Genomic DNA, 26738 nt, shown 5'->3' on the forward strand with positions numbered 1-26738 from the left:
CTTTCTTTCTTTCTTTCTTTCTTTCTTTCTTTCTTTCTTTCTTTCTTTCTTTCTTTCTTTCTTTCTTTCTTTCTTTCTTTCTTTCCTATTTTTCTACCTATTTCTCTGCCCTGAAACTAAGAACTAGAACTGCTTATGGGAAATAAGAGTTGCTAGTCAACACCATTAAAGGATGTCCTGTAATCTCTTTTTGACCAGTGTTCTGCCCCCTTTATCATCTTTGGGCTCAGATTTCCTCAAACTACTGTTGCTGCTGTGGCCACGTCTGAGGCCCACTGCTAATGTTGCCTCTATGTGTGTGTGCCAAGCCTCTGCTGCCAACATCCTAAGTTGTCTCAGACTGGGAAAGTGGTTCAAAGGACAGATTGGAGAGGTCTGAGAAGAGAAGTAGAAGGCATATAAGGAATTTATAACAATATACCACTGAGACAGGTGGCAATGAAAGCCTGTAAATGAGTGGTGGCAAGGAAAATTAAAAAATCAAAGATTTATTAAGCACCTACTATATGCCAGGGAACTGTGCTAGATGTCAGAGATACTAAGGCAAAAAAAAAAAAAAGCAAATAGTATTTGTTCTCCAGGAGTTTCTACTCAATGGGAGGAGCTTACCAACAGAAGATGTGGAGTTCTTTCAACAAAATATGGATTTTTATGTGAAAGATGAGTGTTTTCTTTTCCCGTTTCCCACATGTAAAATTCTGTTCTCATTATGCCTCATTCCTCCTGTGAGCAATAACTCAAGGGTCCAAGGTCTAGAAGTCTTTCAGAATTGAGAATAGATGTCATTGTGGTATGGTAAAAGAGTGCCAAGCAAGGAATTAGTAGAGATCTCAGCTTGAATTCCATCTCTGATACTTATTGTGTGACCTTGAGCAAGCCATTTAGCTTCTCTGAGCCTCAGTTTCTCTTGTGTGAAATGAGGGAAATAATACCCATGATTCCTACTCCTTAGCACTCTGTGAACCTTAAAGTGCTCTATAAGTCTGTGTTGGTGGTATTATTATCATCATTCTTTTTATCACTAAATTTGTTATACTTTGCTTATGTGGGTGGCCAAATCTAAATAGTAATTCTTCTTCTGATTAAGTTTGGACGACTAGGTTTTTATTTACAAACAGAAGGTAGGGGAAATTTGCGAAGCACTATTGTCTGGTTTTATTTGAAATTCAACATATCAGGTTTTTAAAGAAGAGAATAACAAGTTCATGAGATCCCTGACTTCTGGAGGATACCAAAAGGTCATGGTTAGATCAAGCATATTATAGCTGACATAAACCTCAGAATGCAAGGAAGGAAAATTCCTGCTGCTATTCCTTCTACACATGGTGTCAGCATAGATTGTGATCATGTTTCTATCCCTAGTGGTTCAGCACTTCAAAGATATGTAATTTCATCTGTGTAGGTATTCCCTTTGCTTTCACAATTCAGATTGAAATCCCCTGTACTCTGGAGTAGATTTTTTTTTAAACCCTTACCTTCTGTCTTGAAAATTATAATAAATCTAATATTTATAATTATAGTGAATAAATATAATGTCAGTTGCAAGGCAGAAGAAGTGGTAAAGCTAGGTAATTGATTTATCAAGTGACTTGCCCACAGTCAACCAGGTAAGAATGCCTGAGGCCAGATTTGAACCTAGGACCTCCTATCCTAGGCATAGTTCTCAATCCACTGAACCACCTTGCTGCCTTGAATAAATCTTTTTGAGAGTGGCCAAAAAAAAATCATTCTGTCACCAACCCAACGATGAGTGGTCTCTGAATTTACTTAGTTCCAAATATAGAAAAATATCTGTACAATAAACATACAATGTTTCATGGTACCCATACTTTGAAGCCTTTTTAGTATAGTGTATGAGGTGTTCAAGGAGCACTAGATACAGTGGTTCCCAAACTTTTTCGCCCCCTTTCCAGAAAAAATATTACTTAGCGCCCCTGGAAATTAATTTTTAAAAACTTTTAATAGCAAATTAATTAAAAAAATTTTAATAGCAATTAATAGGAAAGATAAATGCACCTGTGGCCATCACCGCCTCCCTGGATTGCTGCAGCACCCACCAGGGGGTGGTAGCACCCACTTTGGGAATCACTGGTCTAGAACATCTAGTGTGAGGGCTCACCAAGCCCTTTTTGGTGCTCTCATTCACCTTTGGTGTCCACCTTTCACTCAACTCTCACCTATGGCTCCAAGAAGCTGTAGCATACGCAGCAGCCAGCCACATCCTGGTAAAACTCTCTTGGAAAGATGGGCTAAACCAGGTTGAGGGTAACCAATAGACCTCTAACCTGTGGGTGAGTTAGGGAGACATCTAACCCAGATATGCAAAGATTTTTTTTGTCTGAATGGGCAGATGAGAACAATTTTTTCCAGTGGCCGTGAAGGTGACTGAAGAAGGCACTATACTATGTAATACTTAGAGCTTGGTCAGACATGGAAGATGCCAAGGTCATCCACTGCATCCTCGGCCATTGACAGTCATCTTGATTTTTGTCTTGCCACTGAACTTGGATGACTCTAGAAGAGAGAATGAGACTGCCAATTTTGTACAACTCTGCCTCAGTAAAATGCAATTCACTTTCAAATAAAAACACATTCTGTGATGTCATCAGTTATCTTTTAAATAAAGGACAAACAACAGTGTGACCCATGGTCTAGTTGATACACATTCTCACTGATTCCCCAGGATTCTGAGCTTATTTGGATTGGGTTTGAATCTAGCTTTGACTGATTCCCCAGAGGTCCTCATCATTTTCTGTGGCTATATTGCCCCACCTAGAGTTTTTTCAAGAAAATCTCAAAACATATATTGGGTATAACTCATTTTAGTTTTCACTAAGTCTAACTTCTACACAGGCACTCAGTATACTGAATGCATCTTAAATATGGGACAGTTTTAAAAAATTTTATCCCATTGAAAATGGGATGAAAAGATGAAAAGAACACACAGGAAGGCACAATTTTTACAGGACCTCTAGTACCTCTGACAAATCACTTAACCCCCATTGTCTAGTCCTTACAGCTTTTCTGTCTTAGAACCAATTTCTAAGACAGAAGGTAAGGATTTTAAAAAAAGACTTCAAGTATCCAGAAGAGGTTCAGATTCCCCTAAGAAAAATTTACTTTGAAACTTCTCAATGAACAATCTCCTTCCCGTTAGAAGGAGATTCCCATTATGCACTGTCTAAAGATTTCATTGACTTGTTTTCCAACTAGGAATTTTTTTTTCTCTTTTGTAAGGGGGAAAATAAGAAACCAGGGTTTTGCAATTTGCAAACTTATTTTCCCCCTTACACTTTGAAACTGGAGCTTGTAATTTGTGTGTGTGTGTGTGTGTGTGTGTATGTTACAGTTTCCTTTGGAACTATGAGGAAGGTCATAGATCTTTCCTTGTTGTTCCATTGTTCAGTCATGTGCAGCTCTTTGTGAACCCATGGACCATAGCACACCAGGCCCTTCTATTCTCCACTTTCTCTTGAACTCTGTACAAGTTTATATTCATTGTTACTATGACATTATCTATCCATTTCATCCTCTGCCATTTCTTTTCCTTTTCCTTTTGTCTTCAATCTTTCCCAACATCAGGGCCCCTTACAATGAATCCTGTCTTTTCATTATGTGGCCAAAGAATTTAAGCTTCAGCTTCAGTATTTGACCTTCCAATGAAGAGTCTGAATTGATTTCTTTAAGTTCTGACTGAGTTATATCCTTGCTGTCCAAAAGACTCTCAAAAATCTTCCCTAGTCCTGCAACTTGAAGGCATCGATTATGTAGTACTCAGCTTTTCTTATAAGGTTTTAAGAAGCATAAATAAAATATGTAGGATTACAAAGGAAATCAATTACACTGAAATGCAATTATGAAAATATTAAAAAAATTCACTGACCCTAGGCTAAGAACCTTTGCTCTAGAAAATTTGACCCTCACATTCTTGAACTTGAGTACTCTTCATTATGGGGCAAGAAGTCAATTCACAAAGTTAGTGCTAAGGAAATTCTTCTGGATAGGAGGCTAGATTCCAGTATTACACTGTCTAGGGAATTTAAGATCCCTTTCCTCTATCGAGGAGTTATGTTTCATGAACATTGTCCAAGAGGAAAGCTTTAAGGTCTCATGTAAACCCTTGTCTACTCTCTTACCTGTGCTTCCACCTCAAATTTCCATTAATGTTTCTTCTTTTACACCTCACTTTAATACTGAAATGGGATGGCTTCTCCCACTGGGTGAAGAGAATAACAGGCCATCTCTTAGAGTCCATCTATCCCCCTGAATCTCTGTCAATGAAATCATCTGGACTTTTTGTGACTTGACAAGGCATGCTCATATTCTACTGGGAGGTACTTTTTAGATAATAATAGTAACAATGATAAAATGATAGCTAGTATTTACATAGCACTGTAAGCTTAGCAAAGTGCTATGCATTTTCTCTACATTTGATTCTCAGAACAATCCTAGAAGGCAGATACTATTATAAGAAACTGAGGCTAAGAAAGGTTGCCCAGAATCACATAAATAGTATCTGAAGCAAGATTCAAACTCAAGTTTTTTTCTGATTATCAAACCCAGCATTCTATCTACTTCTATATACCTCCAGACATAGAGTCAAACCATGCAAGCTCACTAAGTTGATTGGAGAGGTCACCAATTTGTCTTTAGTCATTTTCAGTTTTGTCTAATTCTTTGTGACCCGATTTGGGGTTTCCTTGGCAAAGATATTGGAGTGATTTGCCATTTTCTTCTCAAGCTTATTTTATAGAAAAGGAAACTGAGGCAAACTGGGTTAAGTCACTTGTCCAGGGTCACACAGCTAGGAAGTGTTGGAGACCAGATTTGAAAGCAGCATTTGAGTTCTAGGTCCTGCTCTTTATCCACTGCACCACTTGGCAGAACTTGCCTTATTTAGTGTTCCACAGACCCAGACTTAGAGAACCATAAGTCACCTCAGTGCCATGATAGAGGCATCAGAGTACATGATAATCAAACTAAAGTCCTATGATTTCAATATAATTTGACATTTTTTAGTAGCTACTGTAAGATAGCCAAATAACAAAATGAGAGCATTGACATTAAAAAGACGGACTTTTCACCAATTTGAGTTAATTTATATTTCAGCAATTTTTGTATATTTCAGGTGGCTCCATGGATAGAATGTTGGACTTGAACTTGAGGTCTTAAGTTCAAATCTACCTTTAAACATTTACTGGCTGTGTGAACCTGGTTAAGTCATTTAAAATCTCTCTTCCAGTTTCCTCATCTGTAAAATGGTAATCATAAAAACACCTCCAACAGTTATTTGGAGGATAAAATGAGATAATGTTTGTAAAGTACTTACTAAACTTAAAAGCACTATATCAATGCTAGTTATTGTGATAATCTAGGTGAGGAATGAAGAGAACTTAAACTAAGTAAGATGATAGTGTAAGAGGAAAGATAATGAATTCAGTTTTAGACATGTTGAGTTTAAGATATTTCTGGGACATGCATTTTGCATTTTCAATATGCAGTTGGTGAGGTGTGGGCCTAAAGCTTTCGGGGAGAGACTAAGGCTGGATATATAAAATGGGGAACCATCTGCATAAGTCCTGTAGGAGCTGGTGAGGTAACCACTAGAGTATAATAGCCTCTTAGAGGGATAGTTCCAGCAGTTTTTTTTTTTTCTAGCTCCTTTGGCGATAGGGAGATGAGAAGGCAAAAAAATCAAGAGTATACAACAGAAGTCTGGAAAGTTTTAGAATTGTTTCTGCTTAGTCTTGTGAGTTAATATCTATATTTTGGGTCTTCTTGGTGTGGCAGTTGCCTGTTCCTCAAGTCTACTAACTTGCCCCCCTTAGGCTATCCTCTTTCTTCCTTCCCCCTCCAAATTTAAGCTCCTTGAGGGCAAGGATTGTTTGTTTTTTTTCCTTCACACATTGCATAGCACTACAGGAACTGCATGTATTACATTTATTTATTTTGTGGAACATTTATTAAATAAACAAGTTAAAATTAACATTTAATATCTATTTCTTGAATTAAAATGAATTTCTAATATTCCTTTGATTTATTAGTCTAGTAATGGCATCATGAACAAAGAAACATCTTATTTTTTTCCCCACTAAAATTTTATCTTAACTCTACTTTTTGAAATCTCTCTTAACATACAAGATACATATCTGATGATCCTGTGTTCTCCTTCTTGGCTAGAGTGAACTTTAAGATATGGTAGGTTTCTTACAAATCATGGAGAGTTTAGGGTAGGAATTCCTAACTTTTTTTGTGTCATGGACTATCTGATTAAGCTTATGCATACTCCTCAGAACAATGTTTTTAACTGAGCGAATGAAATTAAATAGAAAAGAAGCCAATTATATTGGAATACCATTATCAAAATACATTTAAAAAAAGTTCATGGACTTTTAAAAAATGTATTGAATCTCTGCTTACATGGTTGATTGAGCACCCTTTTCACAAACACTGGCTGGGGACCATTTTTATGGGGTAAGACTCATCTCTCTTCCTGCTCTTAGGTGAGGGAGCTCATAGTCCCCAGATCGGGGAAGGAGGAAATCGTGGAGAATGTGGAGTTGATATTACCATGATGACAATTCTGTCATCTCAGATTTATCTGAAAAATCTGTACATCCAAGAAGGGACCTAAGTGATTTTGACATGTCCTTCACAATTAAGCTCATCCCCTGTCCTTGGGGAAGATAATCCAAGAGTAATAGTCTCCACAATAGACCATGACAGAACTGGAATCATAGGATTTAAAGCTAGAAGGAATTTTAGAAACATTTAATAGATGAGGAAAACTGAGTGGATAATGGATTCCTGATGCAGATCACAAAACTGGCATGGAGGCAAGTTATAGTAGTGATAGGGAGAGTTCAACTCTTTGAATATTTGCTAGAAATCTCATTCCACTAAAAGGAGAAAATGCAGACAACCACAGTGGAGCCTGCTGCAAGCTTCTTGGAGTCTCACCAAGATAACAAAATGTTCTGTACACTTCTCCTGTTCTTCTAAAACTCTTTTTCTGTAGCATATTTTTCCCCCTGGATTTTTTGCTATTGTTATTGTTATTGTCCAATAGGTGTAGTTAGTATGTATATCCTTATCTTGTTTTATTGTCTTTACTTTGCATCACTTCATATGTCTCCCCATACTTCCTTGTATTCTTCATACTTAGTATTAATTATGGTGCAGTAATATTCTATTGTATTCATATATCCCATTTTGTTAATCTCTGTGGGTTGTTCATAGACATTTGTTATTATGAAAAATGGTACCATGAATATTTTTGTACAAATAGGTCTTGTTTTTCTCTTCAATAACATCTTTAGGGTATAGGCTTAATAATGGAAGTCTTATTTAAAGTTATGAAGAATTTTGAAATTCTTATTGCATATATCACCTAGTAAAGTCATTGATACATGTGCCAATTCACACTTTAAGCAGCAATTATAGTATACTAGTTTTTCCACTGCATTGCCAACATTGAATTTTATAATTTAAAAACCCTTTTTGTTATTAAGTTGGATGTATTTTTTTGTAATTTAATCATTTAAAATTGTATCTTACATAAATGTATCATGGGTTTTATTAGTGATTATAAAACTGTATTGGTGCCTCCACTTCTTTTCTCATCCTCTTCTTAATCCTGTACCGTGTGGCTTCTGCCTTCATCATTACACTGAAACCGCTTTCTCTAAAGTTGCCAATGATCTCCTCATTGCTAAATCCAGTGGCCTTTTCCTAATCTTACTTCTTGACTTCTCTGAAGTCTTTGACACTATTGATTACTCTCTTGATATTCTCTTCTCTCTAGGATTTTAGGACACTACTTTTTCCTGCTTCTCCTAGCTGACTACTTCTCAATATCCTTTGTGGCATCTATTTAAGTCAGTCTTGAGAACCATGAATATCTCACTGGGCTCTGTCCTGGACTTTCTTCTTCTTCTTCTTCTTTTCTCTTTCTATACTATTTCATTTGGTGTTCTCATTAACTCCCCAAATTCAATTATTTCTATATTGATGATGTTTAGAACAATTTATCCAGCCTTAACTTCCCTGCTGCACTCTTGTATCTCCATTTGCCAATTAGACATCTCAAACTGGGTATTGTATTATCTCAATAATATGTCTCACACCGAACTCAGTATTTTAAGTTCCCCAAAATCCCACCTTCTAAGCTTTCCTATTATTGTTGAGGACACTACAGTCCTCCTAGGTCCACATCATAGAAGTTATTCTTCACTCTTGCCTCCCCCTGCCCAACATATCCCATCTGTTGATAAGGTCTTTGAGACATCTTTTAATATGACCCCTTCTCTCCTCTGATACCCAAACTACCTTGAATACAGGTAGATCACACCTGGATCATTGCAATGGACTGCTACTGGGTCTCTCCCCACTTCCACCTATCCTTCACTCAGCTGCCAAAGGGATTCTCCTAAAACACAGATCTGATCATATATCCTTGACATCCTATCACTTTCTGAGACATTTTCTCCTTTCTGGGTTAGAAGTCACAAACCGATTGGAAGACTGAGACCAGAGAGCCTTATCTACACATATGTGGCTGAATGGTTTGGATGAACGGTCTGTATTGTTATGGTTGGATTTGTTTTTTTCATGCTTGCTGACACTTCCTCCAGGGGCCCAATATATTACTAACACCCTCTCAAATGGCTTCCTGTTCATACTCGGGATCAGAAGATATGAAACCAGGAGAGAGAAAAATAAAAAGTCACATAAAAAATAACTGAAAAGTGTTATATGGTTCAACCTTACAATGATCATTCTGTTCTTGCGAACTATCTCATAATTTGTCATATCCAAAACAAAATAAAATGACCTACATATTGCTGAGCTGTGTGTAGAATATGTTTGTAATCTATTGTTTACTAAAAGCAATTGGGTTTTTGTTCATAAACATTTTCACATATACATAAACATGAAACATTCACACAAAATTTCCTGGAAAATGGAGGAAAGACAAATACTTGTCACATGGAACGTGCCTCCAAATGTGCAAGTTCTTTGAAGGCTACTAGTATTTCATAAGATGATTATTGCAATTAAATATTTTATACACTCCATTTTGAATAATTAAAACAATTCTGCACTGAGTTGTCTCCCAGATGGAATGTAAAACACTTAAAGACAGAAATAGGTTTTGCCTTTCTTTATATTTCTAGCATTTAGATCAGTAGTGTGCACTTAAATACTTGTCGACTGACTGACAGTATAGCATGTTTTTCCTTTCTTTTACAGTAGCTAAAGCAAATTCCTAGTCCTAGGAAACAGAGAAAAAAATAGGTTTCAAAGCCCTTAAAGGAATGAACCTTGTGGTTTAAAATTACAATTTCATTGCAAATATGTCAATTATACAATGTGTTGATCCAGCTGCTAGTGATCTTAACTTCTTGTAACGATACCCACTTTACGATAGGGACATGCATATCCAGAAGGATTTTTCCCTGTCTTGACTGGAAATAGTTTGCCAGAAAATAAATTTCTAGGCATAAACTATTTTGTGCAGGTGGCATATTCTATTATTTGTCAGTTTAAAAAATTACCAGTATGGTTTTGGAGATGGATTATTGGTAGGAATCAGCATGGTTTGGAGAAGTAGACAAAGTTGGAACAAGAAAATGAAGGCAATGAGTCAGTTTCCTGTCTTTGCTGCTAAATGTAGGTTATGGGAATGTTAAGATGTAAATGTCAAAGGTCTGTCTAAGTAAGGCTTTCTGAACCACCAGAAAACCCTGGGATGTGAAGATGGATGCTCTAGTAATGCTATCCCCATTGATTTTTGCAGAAGAGCAGTAAGGGCTAGGCAATAGAAGTTAAGTGACTTGCCCAGGTCACACATAGAGGAAATGTCTGAGGCCAGTTTTGAACCTCGGACCTCCTGTCACCAGACCTGGTTTTCCATTTACTGAGCCACCTGTCTATTTCCAACCTCAAAGCACTTTTGCAAGAGAAATCCTCTGTAAACTTGAAATTGCTATTTTATATGTCAGTTATTATCTTAGCAATTAGTTTCACAAAAACATACAGATTTCTCTTTAATGATCTGAGAGCTTCCTATAACTGCCAAATTGTATTAATTTATAATAAAAATGGATGTCTTAGAAGAGAATAACATGAGCATTCCCTAATTTGCATGTATGATTAACAAGTTGATGATAGAACCATTTCTATCATCTTGCTTCAAAGAGGCAGTATGGTGTAGTGGGTAGAGAAGGGATCTGGAATCAGGAAGAAAGACTTCCATTCATTTATTCCCTCTGCTTTTCTTAGCAGTGTGATCCTAGACAAATCGCTTAACTTCTCAGCCTCAGTTTTCTCATCTGTAAGATTAGTCTGTTGGATTCCATTCGTTACTAATTTCCTTTCTAGAATAATTCTACTAATAAGTAAAAGCAGATTTAATGATATTGCTTCTCAAACTACATTTAGTGCTAGTATTTTCTTTATTTTTTTCCTGTTAAATGCACTTGTTTTATATAGAAAACTGTACCCATTATACATATCTTAATGTAATTAACATAATGCATGTGGTAAATTATTTTATACCGATTCCTGGTGTAATCCTGGTTTATTCCTCAATCAAATATTTTTCCTGATATTGCCATGAATTGTGCTAACATTTTCAAAAATTTTTATTTGCATTGTTTTACCCAAAATCATGTTAGAATCTATGTGATTTTTTAAAATTGATTTTTCTTTTCTCACTAATACCAGCTACTTCAAATATATTTTCAGAGAAGATGGGTGACTATTCTTATTTACCTATGTTTTAGGCTATAGAACTAGCAGGGACCTTAGAGATTGTTTAGAGTCTAGACCAGCTCTTGCATTTTGAAATGACTTGACCAAGGTGGTACAACTGGCTCTCAAGCCTGAGTCCAGATCACCAATCTAGTGCATTTTTTTTATGACAGTCTCTTTTTGAAGATCACATTTTTGAATCATGTACCTTGAGTTCATATCCTTTAGTAACAGTTGGAAGTAATTTAATTAATTTATTAGTACCTACTGTTAAAACTTGTTCTCTAATAACTTCTTCAATACTATGTGGATAGATCATGAAGACTGAAGTCATTTTTCTTTTCTATGCCTCAGTTTCCCCATCTATAAAATGAAGGAATTAGACTTAATGACTCTTAAGATTCTCTTTTTTTTACCTTAATAAATTGTGCTCAGTAGATCAGTTGTCATGGCTAAAAAAAATTCAGTACCCTTTTACTAACCTAAACTTCTGCTGCTGGTTGTCCCCCCTGAATAGATTTAGCTGATCTATGGATTACTAATAATCTGTTCCTCCTTTCCAAAAATTTAATCTTTTCTTGATTGGTAAGACCTTCTGGAGCCTGGAGCCTTCATTCATCTTTAGTTGCCTCTATACCTCGAACAGGCATCTGAGGAGGACATTAATGGAGTCATTAACTTCTCTGCTTCTCTTTTTTAGGCGTCATCGTTGCCCTCATATTCCTACCAAGATTTATGATCCATCAGAGAACAACAGATGTCTTCTTTCAGAGTACACAGAGAACTATGGAATCCATCAGAGCTATCAACCAAGAGAATCCTTCAAGCCCAGGATAGACTATCAGAAAGTGATTGCGCCAATGGAGGGCATGTCTACAACCAGGTAAGACAATATAAATATCTTTTTGTTTAGGGGAAATGATAATGAATACTAGGATTATTCTTACAAAATGTCTTTATGGGAGTCTACCTATTAGCTGGGAACCCCTGCCTCTACCATCTCTAATCATCTATGATGAGTTGGTGGTTAGTCAGACCTCCAAGTTGTCTCTGACTATAATTGCATCTCCTGAGGGAAACCTGCTCAAAAAACCCCAAAAGCAAACGAATGAGGAATATGCTTTAAAGGATGAATTTATAGAAGTCCTAATAGTAATAATAGTAATCTATTAATAAAAATGCCTAACAGGGCATTTAAAGTTTTCTGGTGGCCTGATTAACCAAGGACTCTATTTCCTGCTTAGGCAAAAAGACCAGAGTGGGACCTCCTGTTTCTACTTGGAGGAGTGTCCTGAAAATGCCTATATCATAGTCTGCTTATTTTATAGGTTGGGAAGTACAGCAAGTTTCTAAGAGAATTCCAGTAAAAAAACCTGTTGCTTTTGCAACAGGTTTTCCCAGTGTAGATTCAGAAGTGGAAGGTAGGCCAAACATGGACCTGATGAAGCCAAGCACTATGATATAGTAAGTGAAACATTCTGTTGAGAGTTTAAAGACCTGGGTTCTAATCTTGACTCTGAATCTTAACTAGCTATATGATTCTGGCCTATTTTCTGAATCTTCTTTTCTTTTTTCTGTAAAGTAAGGGTTATAATTACATTACCTACCTCATAAAGTTGTCATATGAAGATCTGGGGATGTTTAGCCCAAAGATAATAAGACTCAGGGGGAATACATGTAGGCTATCATATATTTGAAAGACTATCACCTGAGTGGGATTAGATTTGTTTTATTTAGCTTTAGAGGGCAGAATGAGGAATAATGCAAAGAAGTTGGAAAAAGGGAAATTTAGACTTGGCATAAAGAAAAACTTCTTTATTAACTTTCTAGAAAAGAATTCATTATTTTGTAGTTAAAGACATTGGGACTCAGAGAATTTAAGTGACTTCCCCGTGTTCATATAACTAGCAAGTGTTGGAGGCAAGATTTGAATCCAGATTATTAATCCAGAACCTTAATCTAAATCGATGACTCAGAAGATCAGAAATTCAAAGAACCATAGAATTTGAGAGTTGAAAAGAGACTTCAGTAGCCAACTTCAGTAACTAATTTTTGGTTTTAAATGGGTGTCTTCTACAATATTAGAGACAAATGGGCATCTAACCCTTACCTGAAAGACCCTTGATGAGAATAAACCTCCTAGAGGAGTCCATTCCATTTTGAAGGGAGATGAATTTGGAGCCTATTTGCAATAGTTCAGAAAAAAGATGATGAAGGTCTAAAGTAGTATGTTGGCATGTGAGAGTAGAGTAGGAGATGAATAAAGATGTTGCCACCACTGGTTAGCAATAGGCTCAAGGCAGTGAAGAAGAAAATTTGGCATTGGTGGTGGTTTCTGCTGACCCTGACCATTGTTCTTCAAGGCATTGCTGCTAGTCCTTGGATTCTTGGACTTCTAAATTCTTTGGATCTTGAACCAGACTGGAAATTGTACTTCTATTCCTAGAATGGAAGATAAAGAATGAAAAGGCCTGGAGATAGGAAGACTTGAATTTAAATTTGACCTCAGTTAGTAGTATGTCTGACCCTGAGCAAGTCATTTAACTCTGTTTGCCTTAGTTTCCTCATCTTTAAAATGAGTATAATAATAGCATCTGCCTCCTGAGGTTGTTGTGAAGATTAAAGGAGATATTAATTATAAAGCACTTAGCACAGTGTGGCACACAGTATATAGTAAACATTATATAAATGATAGCAATGATGATGATAGTGATGAAGAATGGTGACAGGACAAATGTTCAAGAAATTCAAGGGTAGAAGACAATATATAGTTGAACTGTTTAACTCAAGAGTCAGGACTATGGAGAAAGTAAATAGAGACCAGACCACATATGTATGATATTAGGGAAGGGAGGAAGGACTGGAGATATTGGGAAGGATGAAGAATGGGTTTAAAAGGAATGAGTCAGAGGGAGAGGAGAGGAGATTGTGATCAAGGAGAGGAATTTCAGAGTTCTGGATCGTTGAAATAAAACAGTAAGATATGAGAGTGAGATCAAGGGCAGGCATATATAACTGAGGTGCTATGAAAGAAATGATCATAGGCGTTAAGGAGGCTGATGGGAGATCAAGATGTTTGAGGGGAAGCCAGTGTGATTATGGGAGTCTTCATGAAGGACCTGGGTCATGGTTGGCATTAGATGGTGGTAGATCTGATGTCTGGGTGGTTCAATGGTCATAGAAGGTTGAGGAATTGTTACTTTTCTAACATGGTTTCAGAGTAGATTATAGGCATGGCAGTAGGTGCAGATTTCCAATTCTATTTCTTTTCTTTCTTTCTTTTTTTTTGATTTGAAAAATTTTATTTAATTAATTGATTTAAAATATTTTTCCATGTTTCCATGATTCATGTTCCTTCCTTCCCCATCTCCCACCTCCCTCCCATAGCTAATGAGCAGTTCCACTGCGTTTTATATGTGTAATTGGTCAAGACCTATTTCCATATTATTAATGTTTGCACTGGGGGTGGTGGTGGTGGTGATTTAGAGTCTACATCCCCAATCATTTCTCCATCGACCCATGTGATCAAGCTGTTGTTTTCTTCTGTGTTTCTACTTCCACAGTTCTTTCTCTGCATGTGGATCATTTTCTTTCTCATAAGTCCCTCAGAATTGTCCTGGATCATTGCATTGCTGCTAGTAGAGAAGTCTACGACATTCGATTGTGTCAGTGTATGTGTTCCAATTCTATTTCTTAATGGCTGCTTGGAGGTTACAAAGGACTGAGGAATTGTTTTACTGGTATGGGGCAGAGTTGGTGGAGCCCCCCTTTTGGTTCTGGAACATTCCTTAGAAGGGAGGTGATGATAGTCTCACTCTCCCAGGACATTGATAAGGAAGGGAAGAAGAGTTGCTTGGCACAGGTGCTTTGACATTAATAAAGCCCCTCAGATGTCTGGGCCAGGACTTTGTGCATCAGGCCTTTTGCCATTAGGAACCCATCTAGGACCAGAGCCTTTCTATTTCCCATTCTTCTCACTGGAGGCTTTAACATGCAAATTGGCATCTTTTCAAATATCTAATCTTCCAGTTCATTAGTCTTCTCAACTCCCATATCTTGTACCCTCACCTCACCTCAGTCACACACAGTAATGGGCATACCTTTGATCTTATATCTGTAGAACGGAGGGCAGTGGCTCTTGTTCTGTTGACCCAGGGCAGAGTAAGAGCAACAACCTATAAACAGCATTGTAGGGCCTGGGCAATAGATCCTGTTAGGAGGAGGTCTCCAGACATAGGCTTGGAAGAGGTGCAGAATAGTAGCCCTTTCTTTCTGAGTCCAGTGATGGAAAGTCTAGGAAGGAATAAGTTTTAGGGCAAGAGTCATGGGTATAAGTGGAGGCCTTCACATTCCTGGGAACTCCATGAGAAGAGAGCTTTGTGGAAATGATTCAAGGACAGAATAGTAACAAACTCTCAGGTGGTGGGTTCTTGTAATGGGAGCACAGTGGTAGACTGGGGCATCCACTCTTACTGGACAAGAGAGGTGACTTTTTCCTATCCCCTGGTTTGGCCATAGTGCCTCATTTTCTTTTTTTCTTGTTTGAATTTTTTCTTCTCCCCCAAACCACCAACCCCTCTTAGCCGATGAAGAATTCCACTGGGTTTTACATGTATTATTGATTAAGACTTAATTCCATATTATTGATAGTTGGACTAGAGTCATCATTTAGTGTCTACATCCCCAATAATATCCCCATCAGCCCATGTGTTCAAGGAGTTTTCTTCTGTGTTTCTCCTCCCAGTTCTTCCTCTGAATGTGGCTAGTTTTCTTTCTCATAAGTCCCTCAGCCTTGCTCTGGATTCTTGCACTGCTGCTAGTAGAGAAGTCCATTATGTTTGATTGTATCACAGTGTATCAGTCTCTGTGTACAATGTTCTCCTGGTTCTCTTTCTTTCACTCTGCATCAATTCCTGGAGGTCTTTCCAGTTCACATAGAGTTCCTCCAGTTCTTTATTCCTTTAAGCAAAATAGTTATTCCATCACCAATAGATACCACAATTTGTTCAGCCATTCCCCAATCAAAGGACATCCTCTCATTTTCCAATTTTTTTGGGTGGCTCCTTTTCTTGATCTTCCCTTTTTCTTATTCACTTACTCTGACCATCTTTTACAGATGAAAGAAGATTAAAAGAAGAAAGGACCTCAATGGGCTCTGTAAGGATGTGGGGCATTCTCTTGATCCTGTTTGCTTCTTGGCAAGGGATCATTCTTCTTACCCTTGGGGTGGGGGTGGACTTGATAAAACTTGTTTGTCAATAAACGGAAATATACTGTAATTCTTACATTGTCCTTGAGTTTCAGCCTTGGTTCTGTATTGCATTATCTTGATTTCTCTCCATATAAAGACTGAAAAATGAGGAGGGGGCATGTTCTGAGAACTATGTGTATGTACATTAAGAAAGTGGGAGAAAATACAAAGCAAACTTTATTTCTATTTTTTTGCCAAACCACATGTATATATTTACATATACACACATATTTATATATATATACATATATATATTTGCTATGTGGGAGAGATCTATATCATATATTATCTATCTATCTATCTATCTATTTCTATCAATCAATCTGTCTGTCTATCTATCTATATCTACTGAGATTATGAGTTCAGGCCTACTTAACATGTCCTTCTAATTCAATTTAGTCCCAATCTGTCCGCTGAGAATTAAGTGAAATCCTACTTTGACTGTGTTGGGTGTTTTCTTTTTCAGAAACAGGGTCAGCTCCAAAGACTAGGTGTTCAAATCATACTCATGGAATTTCAGCCTGTTATAACTGGAAGAAGATCAATTAGAGCTATCAAGTTATAGATAAGGAAACTTAAGACCCAATAAAGAGAAGTGAAATGTGAATGCTATACATTCACAGTTAGTGGCAAAGCTGGGACTAAAATTATTAATAGATCCTTGGGGAAGGGTTCTATCCACCAGGCAGGGGAGTAATTATTCTAACCAGAGGAGTCTGGAAAATTGAGGCAAATTTAGGCTTGCTTATTAAAATTTAAGAAATATGTATTTTCAGCTAATGAGCACTTATTTTTTCTTCCTCCCACCTACTCTCCTTTTTTGGGAAAAAGGAAAACAAAAACCTTTATAATGAATATGCATTTGTTGTTACACAAAACATCCCTATATTGGCCATATCAAAAAATGTATATTTCATCTTGTATCTCTATCAGGAAATGGGGAAACATGATTTAGTCATACTTCTTCAGGAAAAGATCGGTCTCTCTGTAACTGGAACCCAGTCTGGGGTTGGGGAGACTGGAGGGCCCTATAAGAATTTGTTCACTCTCTACCTCTCTACAGCTCTTTGGCAAGTCACTTAATACCTCTGGGTCTCAGTTTCTTCCTATGTAAAATGAGCAAGTTGAACTAGGTAATTTCTAAAGACCTTTCCCCTTCTGTCTTTTTTAATGAGCATTGATAAAATACTTAGTAGGTGCCAAGCGAGGTACTAAATGCTGGAGATACAAATGCAAGCAAACAAGATAATCAGTCCCTGGTGCTCAAGGAGAGTACAATGTAATAGGGGAAGATAACAAACACACAAAGAGTAACTGGAAAGGGGATGGGAAGGCTCCCTAGGAGATAACAAGGAGGTTTTTGAGGAGGAGGAGAATTCCTTTGAGTGAACTGAGATATGTGAGGTAAAGTATAGCATTTCCTAAAATGGTGGTTCCAGAAAAAGAGTCAGTAAGCAGGAGAACAGGGCTTCAAAATAGAAGTTTCTCTTTTGCTATTGAGAAAACCACAAGGATGAGAATCAATCATATGTTCCTAGAATCTTGTCTTAAGTTAAGGTTCTTAGAACCTTAACTTAAACCTAATCCTCAGGGCTGAACCCAGAGATCCCTTGAACCCAGAAGGGTCAGAAGCCATGAATCTTCCCCCTGAAAATAAGAAGTTTGTAAGAGAGAGGGAGAGAAAAGAAAGTTGTATGTATTGATTAGAAGTGGTAACAGCTTGCTCCTTCATATTCTTTTTCTTGTTCTTGGTGAAGACTTTCCTTTGTTTACTTAGCATCTTCCTTCTCTTATTATTCCCTTGGCTGAAGAAGCTTCTCCAAGAGAGTCTCGCCAGCCAAACCAAGTTATATAGAATCATAAAAAGAGGGGGGAAAAACACCCAACCTTTTCCCAGAGATGTAGCCACTGGGACATGTATTAGAGTTTAACATTTGAACAGAAGTCAGTCTAAATAGTCTAGAGATGGGGATGTTGTTGGCAGGGAAAGAGAGGGAGGGGTATCTTTTCCTTGGAATGTTAGAGAAGGCAGATGTTATCAATCATGTGGCATCTCAGAGGTCACCAAAAAATGAGAGTTCTGATTGTATTTAAAATTTCAGCCAAAAGAGGAACAATCCAAGTATCAATTGGAAGCACACAGTTCAGAATTCCATAATGCCTGTCTTGGAAATTCAACAACAAAATTCAGAGAAATTTTTGTAGTGGCCTATAAACATAGATGAAAGGAGGAAACCTAAAATTTTGTGAAGAAGCCATACTCAATCTGCCTCATTCTGTAGACCCTAACTTGAATGCTCCTCACTATCTGGAAGATGAAATTTGCTCAGTGGATGAATTTAAATGATTCATCATACATGTTATTTATGACTATAAATATTCTACATAGTCACGGATGAAAACAAAACCTAAAAGATTTCCCTAGACATAAAAATATCAATTTTGCCAAAGGGAAGAAACAGAGACATTGAAACATTTCCAAAACTGAACTTTAAATGATCATAAAGACTAGGGTATATAGTAGAAAGACTAATAGATTTGGTGTCTGAGGAGCTATTCTAATCCTAGGTTAGATACTACTTGCTATAGGATTATGGGCAGTTCCTGAATTGGTGAGGAATTTAGCAATTATTAAGCAGGTATTATGCGTTGGGCAGCTAGGTGGCACAGAAGATAGAGTGCTGGCCTTGGATTCAGGAAGATATGAATTCAAATCCAGCCTCTTAAACTTCCTACTTATATGACCTTGGGCAATTCAGTTAATCTCTATTTGCCACTGGAGAAGGAAATGATGAACCACTCCAGTATCTTTGTCAGAAAACCCCATGCTTTAAAAAATCTCTCTATAGCAAAAAATGAATAATATGGAAATATAGGTATCAAGTGATAACATTTGTACAACCCAGTGGAATTACTTGTTGGCTTTGGGAGGGGGAAGGGAAGAGGGGAGGAAAAGAATATGAATCATGGAAACATGGAAAAAATATTTTAAAATAAAAAATAAAAAAAAGAAAAGTAGAAGTTAAAAAAAGAAAACTCCATGATCCATAAGAAGATCATAAAGAGTCTGAAACAACTGAAAAACAATAGCAATTCCATTCAAGATCCTGGGAATACAAAGACAAAAATGAGACAGTCTCTGCCTTCAGAGCATTTACTAAGACAAATTGCACTTAAAGAGGATAAAAGATTAGACCTGTGATTTCATTGATAGTCATTGATTCTCCATGAGAAAACTTTCTTTATCAAAGCAATTCAGTGCATAGCCAGTATGTATTAGAGGTGAGACTTGAATCAAGATCTTCCAGGATCCATAGCTTACTCTCAATCTACTACTATTTGTTGCTTTACATAAGTAGTAACAACATGGCTTCTGTGGTCCTCACAGTCTGAAAACCAGGTTGGTTACATGTCTCCTCTTCCCCAGAGATTTTTGGTACCCTTAAAGAGATTTTTTTTGGTGTGTCTAGAGTTCTTTCTAGCTTTCCAAAGGGTTTTCTCCCAAGTATAGGGAGGGTCTCCTGTACCACAATTCCATTTAACCACTAATAATAGGATTAGCTTTTACATTAGCTTTTTTTTTTTTACAAAGAAATATTTATTTCAAAAGTTAAAAATACAAATATATAGACTTACTTCACTTGACATATTGGAGGCATATTTTTCTCCTTTATATATTGTTATTTAAATATTATATAATTCTCTTCTTCCTTTATACCACTTCAGTGTCTGGGAAGAGGAAGAGTATTAGGTTCTTAGTTTAGCTCTATTCCTATGGAGTCCTATATAGTCTCAGTTCCAATTCCAGAACTCTTTTTGGGGACATGTTTTAGGCACCCTGGCTTCTTTGGGCTTTTCTGTCAGGCTGGCTGGCTGGCTGTATTATCCTACCTGTAATCCTGGATTCAAGGCCTCCATAGCTTGAATTCCCAAGTTTGGTGGGGATTTCCACTAGCACCCTCAAATGAGAAAGATATAAAAAACAGAAAAGAACCAAATATTTCTGGGCCCAATTCTCTGAACCATGGTAAAAGAGGGATTAGGGAAAGGAAATCCATCTCTTCTTACTGGTTCAATTCATGTTACCTGTACTTGTGATCTTCACCCTGATGTGGGGGGGGGTGGCAAAATTGGGGTCTTGCTCAAAGAATTAGGCAGTTCTTATCCTTTATTTTCTTCAAGACTCAAGCACCACTTTTCTACAATGAAGTGATTCCTGACCATCTCTAGTTTGTAATGCCTGCCCTCCCCAAATTATCTCATTTATTTTATATGTAATATGTATGCACACATAAATGTTTATTTACATATTGTCTCCTTCAGAAGAATGTAAGCTCCTTGAAGGCAGGGAATGTTTCCATTTTGTCTGTATCCTCACACCTAATACAGTGTCTGGAACATGGTAGACACTTGATAGCATTTGATTGGTGTCTGTGTGAGTAGAGAAAAGGTGATGGATGAACATGAGATTGTGGGAGTAAAAAATACATTTGGCAGTTGGTTAGATTGGTTGGTAGGTTGTTGTCCTTCATATCTGAAGAGGACTAAAATGACATCACGGGGTGATGTCTTTTGACTTTTGACTTGTGCATAAATAGAATTTAAAGGAGGCAGAATTGCATAGAGCCATCAGCTTCACTCTCTCTTTCAGAGTTATCCAAGAGCAGTGGCAAGATAAAAGTCAAGATGACTGGCAATGGCTTGGATTGCAGTGGATGACCTTGGCTTCTATGATGCCTAACCTAGCTCTCAGTGCTCCACAGTACTGTTTTCATCCACTCCTTCTTCTGGGGAAGTCTTTGAATGCTTGGAGTAGAATCCTCCTAACTCAGCAATGGCTTTGAGGCTTGTTGGTTACCTCAGTCCTGATTTAGCCGGTCTGCTGAGACAGTTTCACTGGAGTATGGTTGATGTACATGTAACAGCTTCTTGGAACCATAGGTAAGAGCTGAGTGGCAGGTACACACCAAAAGAGGAAAACTGTCCTGAAAAGGATTTGGCAAGCCTTCACGCCAGAGCTATTAGTCTTCTGAACAACCTGTACACCCTGATTAGACATGTATGGTGAGGAGGAGTGAGGAATCAAAGATAACACAAATCAAAGTCCTTAAACCTGGATTATTGATACCCTTGATAGAAATTGGGAAATGGAGAAAAGTCTACGTTCTGGAAGAAAGATAATGAGTTCTGTTTTGGACATGCTGAGTTTGAGAGACTTAAAGGATATACTGTTAGAAATATCTGATTGGTGATGTGCTACTGGAATTCAAGAGTGAGACTAGGTCTGGGTGTTATCAGTTTAGAGATAATAATTAAGTACATGTGAACTAATGAGGTCATGAAAGAAGATAGAAAGGGAAAAGAGTCTGGGACACAGCAATGGAAAGTATAAGAAAAGTAGTGGTGATAGCATCAGAAAAGAATGAAGGGAGGGTGGGATTGGAGGTTAGAGTTAGGACAAAAATTGGCAAGGTTGAATAAGTTTAGGAGAGGAGTAAGGTCTAAGGAAAGATGGAATGAAATAGTAAGTTGTGATTGGATAAAAGAATTTCAGAGTTCTTAATCATGGTAGTAGAATTCCTGCAGAGACAGCAAAATAAAAAAGTGGAAACATTCCAGGGTATGGATGAACTTGAGTGGAGAGGCAGGTCATAGAATGCTGAGTAGATTAAGAAACTGGGCTGTTAAGAGTGTTTTTTCATTAGCAAAATTGAGGGAATGAAATTAGATGTGCTCTAAAGTAGGTTTAGCTTGAAATCCTACTCTCCCGTGATTGACAGCAAACTAAGAAAAGGTGGTAGGAACATCCAGTGCCTTATGGTGAGTGGTAGAATGGGGAAAAAAAACCCCAAAACAGTTCTCCCTCTCTTTTTGTGATCTCAGAAAGAAAAAAAAGGGAAAATAAGTTGAAAGTCTACCACAATGGTTTTCATACCCTTAGAATCCATGGAATTCCACTTAGACACTTTAAAGAATGAGATTACCAGTTGATTCAATTCGTTTATTAAGCACCTACTTTGTGCCTAGGCATTGTGCTAATTGCTAGAGTTAAAAATAAGAAAAAGAAAGACAACTCTGCCTTCAGAGAGCTTACAGTCTAATGAGGGAAGACAATACAGAAAAGGAAGCTGAAATAGGGGGTGGTGGTAGTTACCACCATAAGGTGTATCTGTGGGCATGTGAATGTGAAGAGATGTTGATGGAAATTGGATTTACCTGGAAGGTTGTGAAATCTTTATAAAGGAAAGCTTTGGGAGGAGTTTAATGCTCTCCCCTCCTGCTCTTCAACCCTCCAGTCACAGGGGAGAGAGGCAAGTGAGGGTGAGCTGAGAAGGTATCGAGTTATCAAAACCTGAGTTGATCTGAGCCAATCCTGAATTATATCTCCAGCTCTTTACCTCAGAGTCCTAGTTTGGGAATCTTGAAAGGAGCATGTGACTTGGGTAATTACCACTGATAGTCAGGGAATATGGATGGAACATATCTGTCACAGAGGACCTGGGATATAGCTGGGTACAGCCAAGCCCTATGGCCCCGCAGCTCTGTTCTGTGTCTTGCTTGGTGGGTGTTCACCATTATCCCTAGGATGCTGAATGTGTAAATAAGAACCTAAGACAGGTCTGGCTTAGTTTTTGAGGTTGGTGCCCTAGGCAGTTTGGCAGCCTGCTTTTTGGGTAGTGGTGTAACAAATTGGTTGGTTGCTTGGCTTGATGATAAACCTAAACACAAAAAAACACCTGGTTTCTGGAAAGGTTATCATCACAGCATGGGATGCCATTAGAATAGCATATGACTCTTACTGCTCATAAATCTTAAAAAGCCTGCAATTTACAGCACATGCCACACGAGGGAAATGGTTGTTATTTTCAGCCATTTCTTAATGTAAATCTATTTCTACTAACCCTTGGATGCTCTCTTATAAAGGATCTGCCTATAGCTAGATTGACTTAAACTAAATTTATGTCAAACTAAGAGAGTTGTACTATGTGCTTCTTTTCCAGTCACTGAAATTCTGTCATGAGGAATAATGTCATTTGGATATGAGCAGCGGTTTTGGTGTAGTCAAAAGTGCACTGGCCTGAGATTTCTAATTTTCACTCCGAATAGCCCATATGAATGAACAATTCACTTCTTTTGGAAGTGAATAGCCTTTGAATTTTAACAATTTCCCCATCTGTAAAATGGAAGGGTTTGACTAGATGCTTCCTAAGGTCACTTTCAGTTTTGATATTCCATGATTAGATGGAGTTAAGACCCATTTGTCCTGAGATAGCACTCTGATCATCTATGCCTGGACTATGGCTCCTTGTCTCTGCCTCATAGGATCCCTTTTTTTCATTCAAGACATTATTCAAACACTTCCTTCTATACAATCACTCATCTACTAATGCCATCCCTCTCTAACTTATAATTAATTACCATTTATTTATAATTTTAATATTTATTTTGTTTACACTTAGATATGTCATTGTTTTCTATTAAATTGTAAATGCTTTGTTATTAGGGATTATCTCACTCTTTGTATTTGTATCCTCAGTGCCTAGTACAGTGTCTGGCACTTAATAAATTGACAATCAATAAATGCTTATTGGTTGATTTGGCAATCATATTTCTACTAGTTAGGGATTAACTCCCCAGGTGGGAAAAGTTAGTTACTTTGGAGATAGCCCATTTAGAAAGGTGAGGTTCTGTATTTTTTTCCTGTTGCAGCCCTAAAATGAGTTTAACCACAGATCAGGTAAAATTAGAGGGAAAATGGACCTTGCCAGACATATAACCATAAGGCCTACTACTATCCCTGATCTTTTAAAAAATTATATATTTTTAAATGAACAAAAATCCTTTCCCCCATTGAAGAAAAAAAAAGGAAACATATGCAACAAATACATATAGTCAAGCAAAACAAATGCCTGCATTGGCCATTATCTCCAATTTATTTTTTTTCTCAGTTTGAACCTTGATCCCATCACCTCCTTATTATGAGGAAGGTAGCATGTTTTATCACAGTTCAGTTCTCTGAAATTGTGGTCAGTGTGCAGGTCTTTCAAAGTTGTTTTTCTTTATATAGCTGTTATTGCATAAATTGTCCTTCCATTTCTACTCACTTCATATTTCTCCCTAGGTTTCTCTGAAACTATTCTCCTCATTATTTTTTTTAATATCACACAATAGTATTCCATTAAATTTATATACAGCAATCTGTTCAGTCATTTCCCAGTTGATGTACATCCCCTTCATTTCTTTGACAATACAAAAAGTGTTGCTAAAATATTTTTATGCATATGGGTCCTGTTCCTCATTCTCTGATCTTTTGAGGTATGGGTTTCTACCAATCCCTTGATTTTAAAGAGGGAGACTTAAGTGGGAGCCCACTGGGCCAATATCTTGTAAAGGATGGGAGGTAAAACTGGATGAATGTTGAGGTAAGTATTAGGTAAATCTGGTTAAAAAAAAGAAGGTGGTATAATATATCTTTTGGCTTTAGGGAAAATGGAAACATTACTCCTTGCTTGGTAAGGAAGTATGGCACTATTTTTGGGAGACTGGCCTGGAGAGGTTATGAGAAAGAGCCCTTGGAAAAAAGATGACAGTAATAATTATAGCTAATGTTGAGACATAGGGGTAAATTGGGCTTTAGAAGGAAGGAGGGAGGATGACCATAAAACTGTAACCTTGATGCTTAATATCCATGAATTATAAAGGGAATTCCCTTGCATTGTGTATAGGGGGACATCTTGAGGTGAGTTGGAAGGATGGAGATCAGAAAGAGGCTGTCATGAACAGAGTGGGAAGATGGGGCTGGAGAAGATCTGTTTGGGCTTTCACCTTTGGGTTCAGTTTCTATCTCAGTTGCTGATGATCTGTGGTATTGCTAGCATAGCAGGACCTATCAGTTGGGCAATGAGTTTTGTGAAGAATGACTAATAACCCCCTAATTTACTATTTGGCTTGATAGTCTGCCTCCATCTCACTAGCTATTGGTAGTTTTGGCCATATGACTTGCCAGTTGGAATTCAAAAGCTATGTGACTCCCTCTTTGACAGCAGTGTTAGCCTGAACAGAGTCAGAGTCTTTGAGATAAATGGGCTGTATTTGGAGGGAGTAAGGACCTCTGTTGGGGAAGCAGTAGGGAAATTGGAAAAGGGACATATGGCTCTGTCCCCCACAGGATCCAGAATTATTCTCCATTAGATAAACAAAACAATCCAAGGTAGGTAGCTAGTTCTTTGGCTATTAGAAGAACAGTTAACATTTCTATATTGCTTTAATGTGCCTAGCTCTGTGCTGAGTACAATTATTGTATCATTTGAGACTCACAACAACCCTAGGAGGTAGGTGCCATTATTACCTCTATTTTCCAGATGAGAAAACTGAGGCAAAAAGAGGTCAAATGATTTGCTTAGGGTCACACAGCTTTAGAGATAAGGGTTTTAAAACAGTGTGTCTGACTTAACTTTCCTCATGCTTGCTAAGCTGAAGAGAGAAGAGCAGAGAAAGCATGCATTAAGCATCTGAAATCTACTTGAGATCTTACACATTTTTTATATAGTCTAATTAATTTAGAATATTTTCCCATGGTTACATGATTTGTATTTTTTCCCTCCCCTCCTCCCACCCCGATCCAGAGCAATTCAACTTACACATTCTCTTTAGAGTCTCATACTAATCCTATCATTGGGATGGTATGACTGAGAGAAGCCCTTTCACTCTTTACTTACCTGTTTTACACATTACTGAAAACCTTACTTTTTAACTACTGGATTGGATGAGCTCTAGGAATATCTGTGGTGTGTGCTGCTTATATTGTTAATCATGTCAAGAAACTCTGATTTCATCAGTGTGTTCCCTCTTATCATATCACAACTCTTTTATTATGCCTTAGTTTGGTGTGGTTATCATGAGTTTCTGTGATCAGAAGAAGTCAATCACCTATTGGTCAGCTTGTTAGTAAAAAGCCCATTTTCTCCAGACTTAGCAATGTGGCTTATTGGATAAGAGACATAAGTTTATCACTAGGCTTTTATTTGAAGACTTTCCATAGTCTTGGACTCAATGGATTTAACACTTTGCTGGCCATAATCTTTAAATACCCAGAGGCACTTCTACACCATACTGAGATTATTGGAGATTGGGAATGGGAAACACCCAGCTCTCCTTTAGCAATTATTTTAATAAGGGGGGGATTTCATAAAGATTTCTAAAATCATAGATTTATAGCTAGAAGAGACTTCTGAACTCATATAATCAAGTTACTCTAATTGTACAGAAAAAGAAACTGATGCCCAGTCATGTAAAGTCATTTACTGAAGGTGTTACATAACTAGTAAATGGGCAGAGCCGATATTTGACCCTGGATCCTCTGACTCCAGATCCTACATATTCAGATGCTTCTCCATAGAAGACTAACTAAAATCAAATTAATTAAATTCAATTAATTAAAAACAAGTAGTCAAATGGGTCAATAAATCATTGATTTGAGTGTTCACTCCTTAAGTGATTTGCATCACTATATGGATCAAACCCCATCCAACATATTCTCATATTTTTTTTTTTAAACCCTTGTACTTAGGTGTATTGTCTCATAGGTGGAAGATTGGTAAGGGTGGGCAATGGGAGTCAAGTGACTTGCCCAGGGTCACACAGCTGGGAAGTGGCTGAGGCCAGGTTTGAACCTAGGACCTCCCGTCTCTAGGCCTGACTCTCACTCCACTGAGCTACCCAGCTGCCCCCA

The 26738-nt window shown here is 37.5% G+C and overlaps 1 protein-coding gene across 1 annotated transcript in view; it reads left to right on the top strand.

Moving 5' to 3' along the window:
* Positions 1 to 26738, top strand: part of SAXO1 (stabilizer of axonemal microtubules 1) — a 113216-nt gene that overhangs the window by 68617 nt on the left and 17861 nt on the right. Inside the window, exon 2 of the mRNA XM_044657021.1 lies at positions 11456 to 11638. Coding sequence (XP_044512956.1) covers positions 11456 to 11638 — 183 coding nt within the window. The remainder of the gene's footprint in view (positions 1 to 11455; positions 11639 to 26738) is intronic.

This window comes from Gracilinanus agilis, chromosome 1 (assembly GCF_016433145.1).
Source record: "Gracilinanus agilis isolate LMUSP501 chromosome 1, AgileGrace, whole genome shotgun sequence".
Taxonomy (NCBI): domain Eukaryota; kingdom Metazoa; phylum Chordata; class Mammalia; order Didelphimorphia; family Didelphidae; genus Gracilinanus; species Gracilinanus agilis.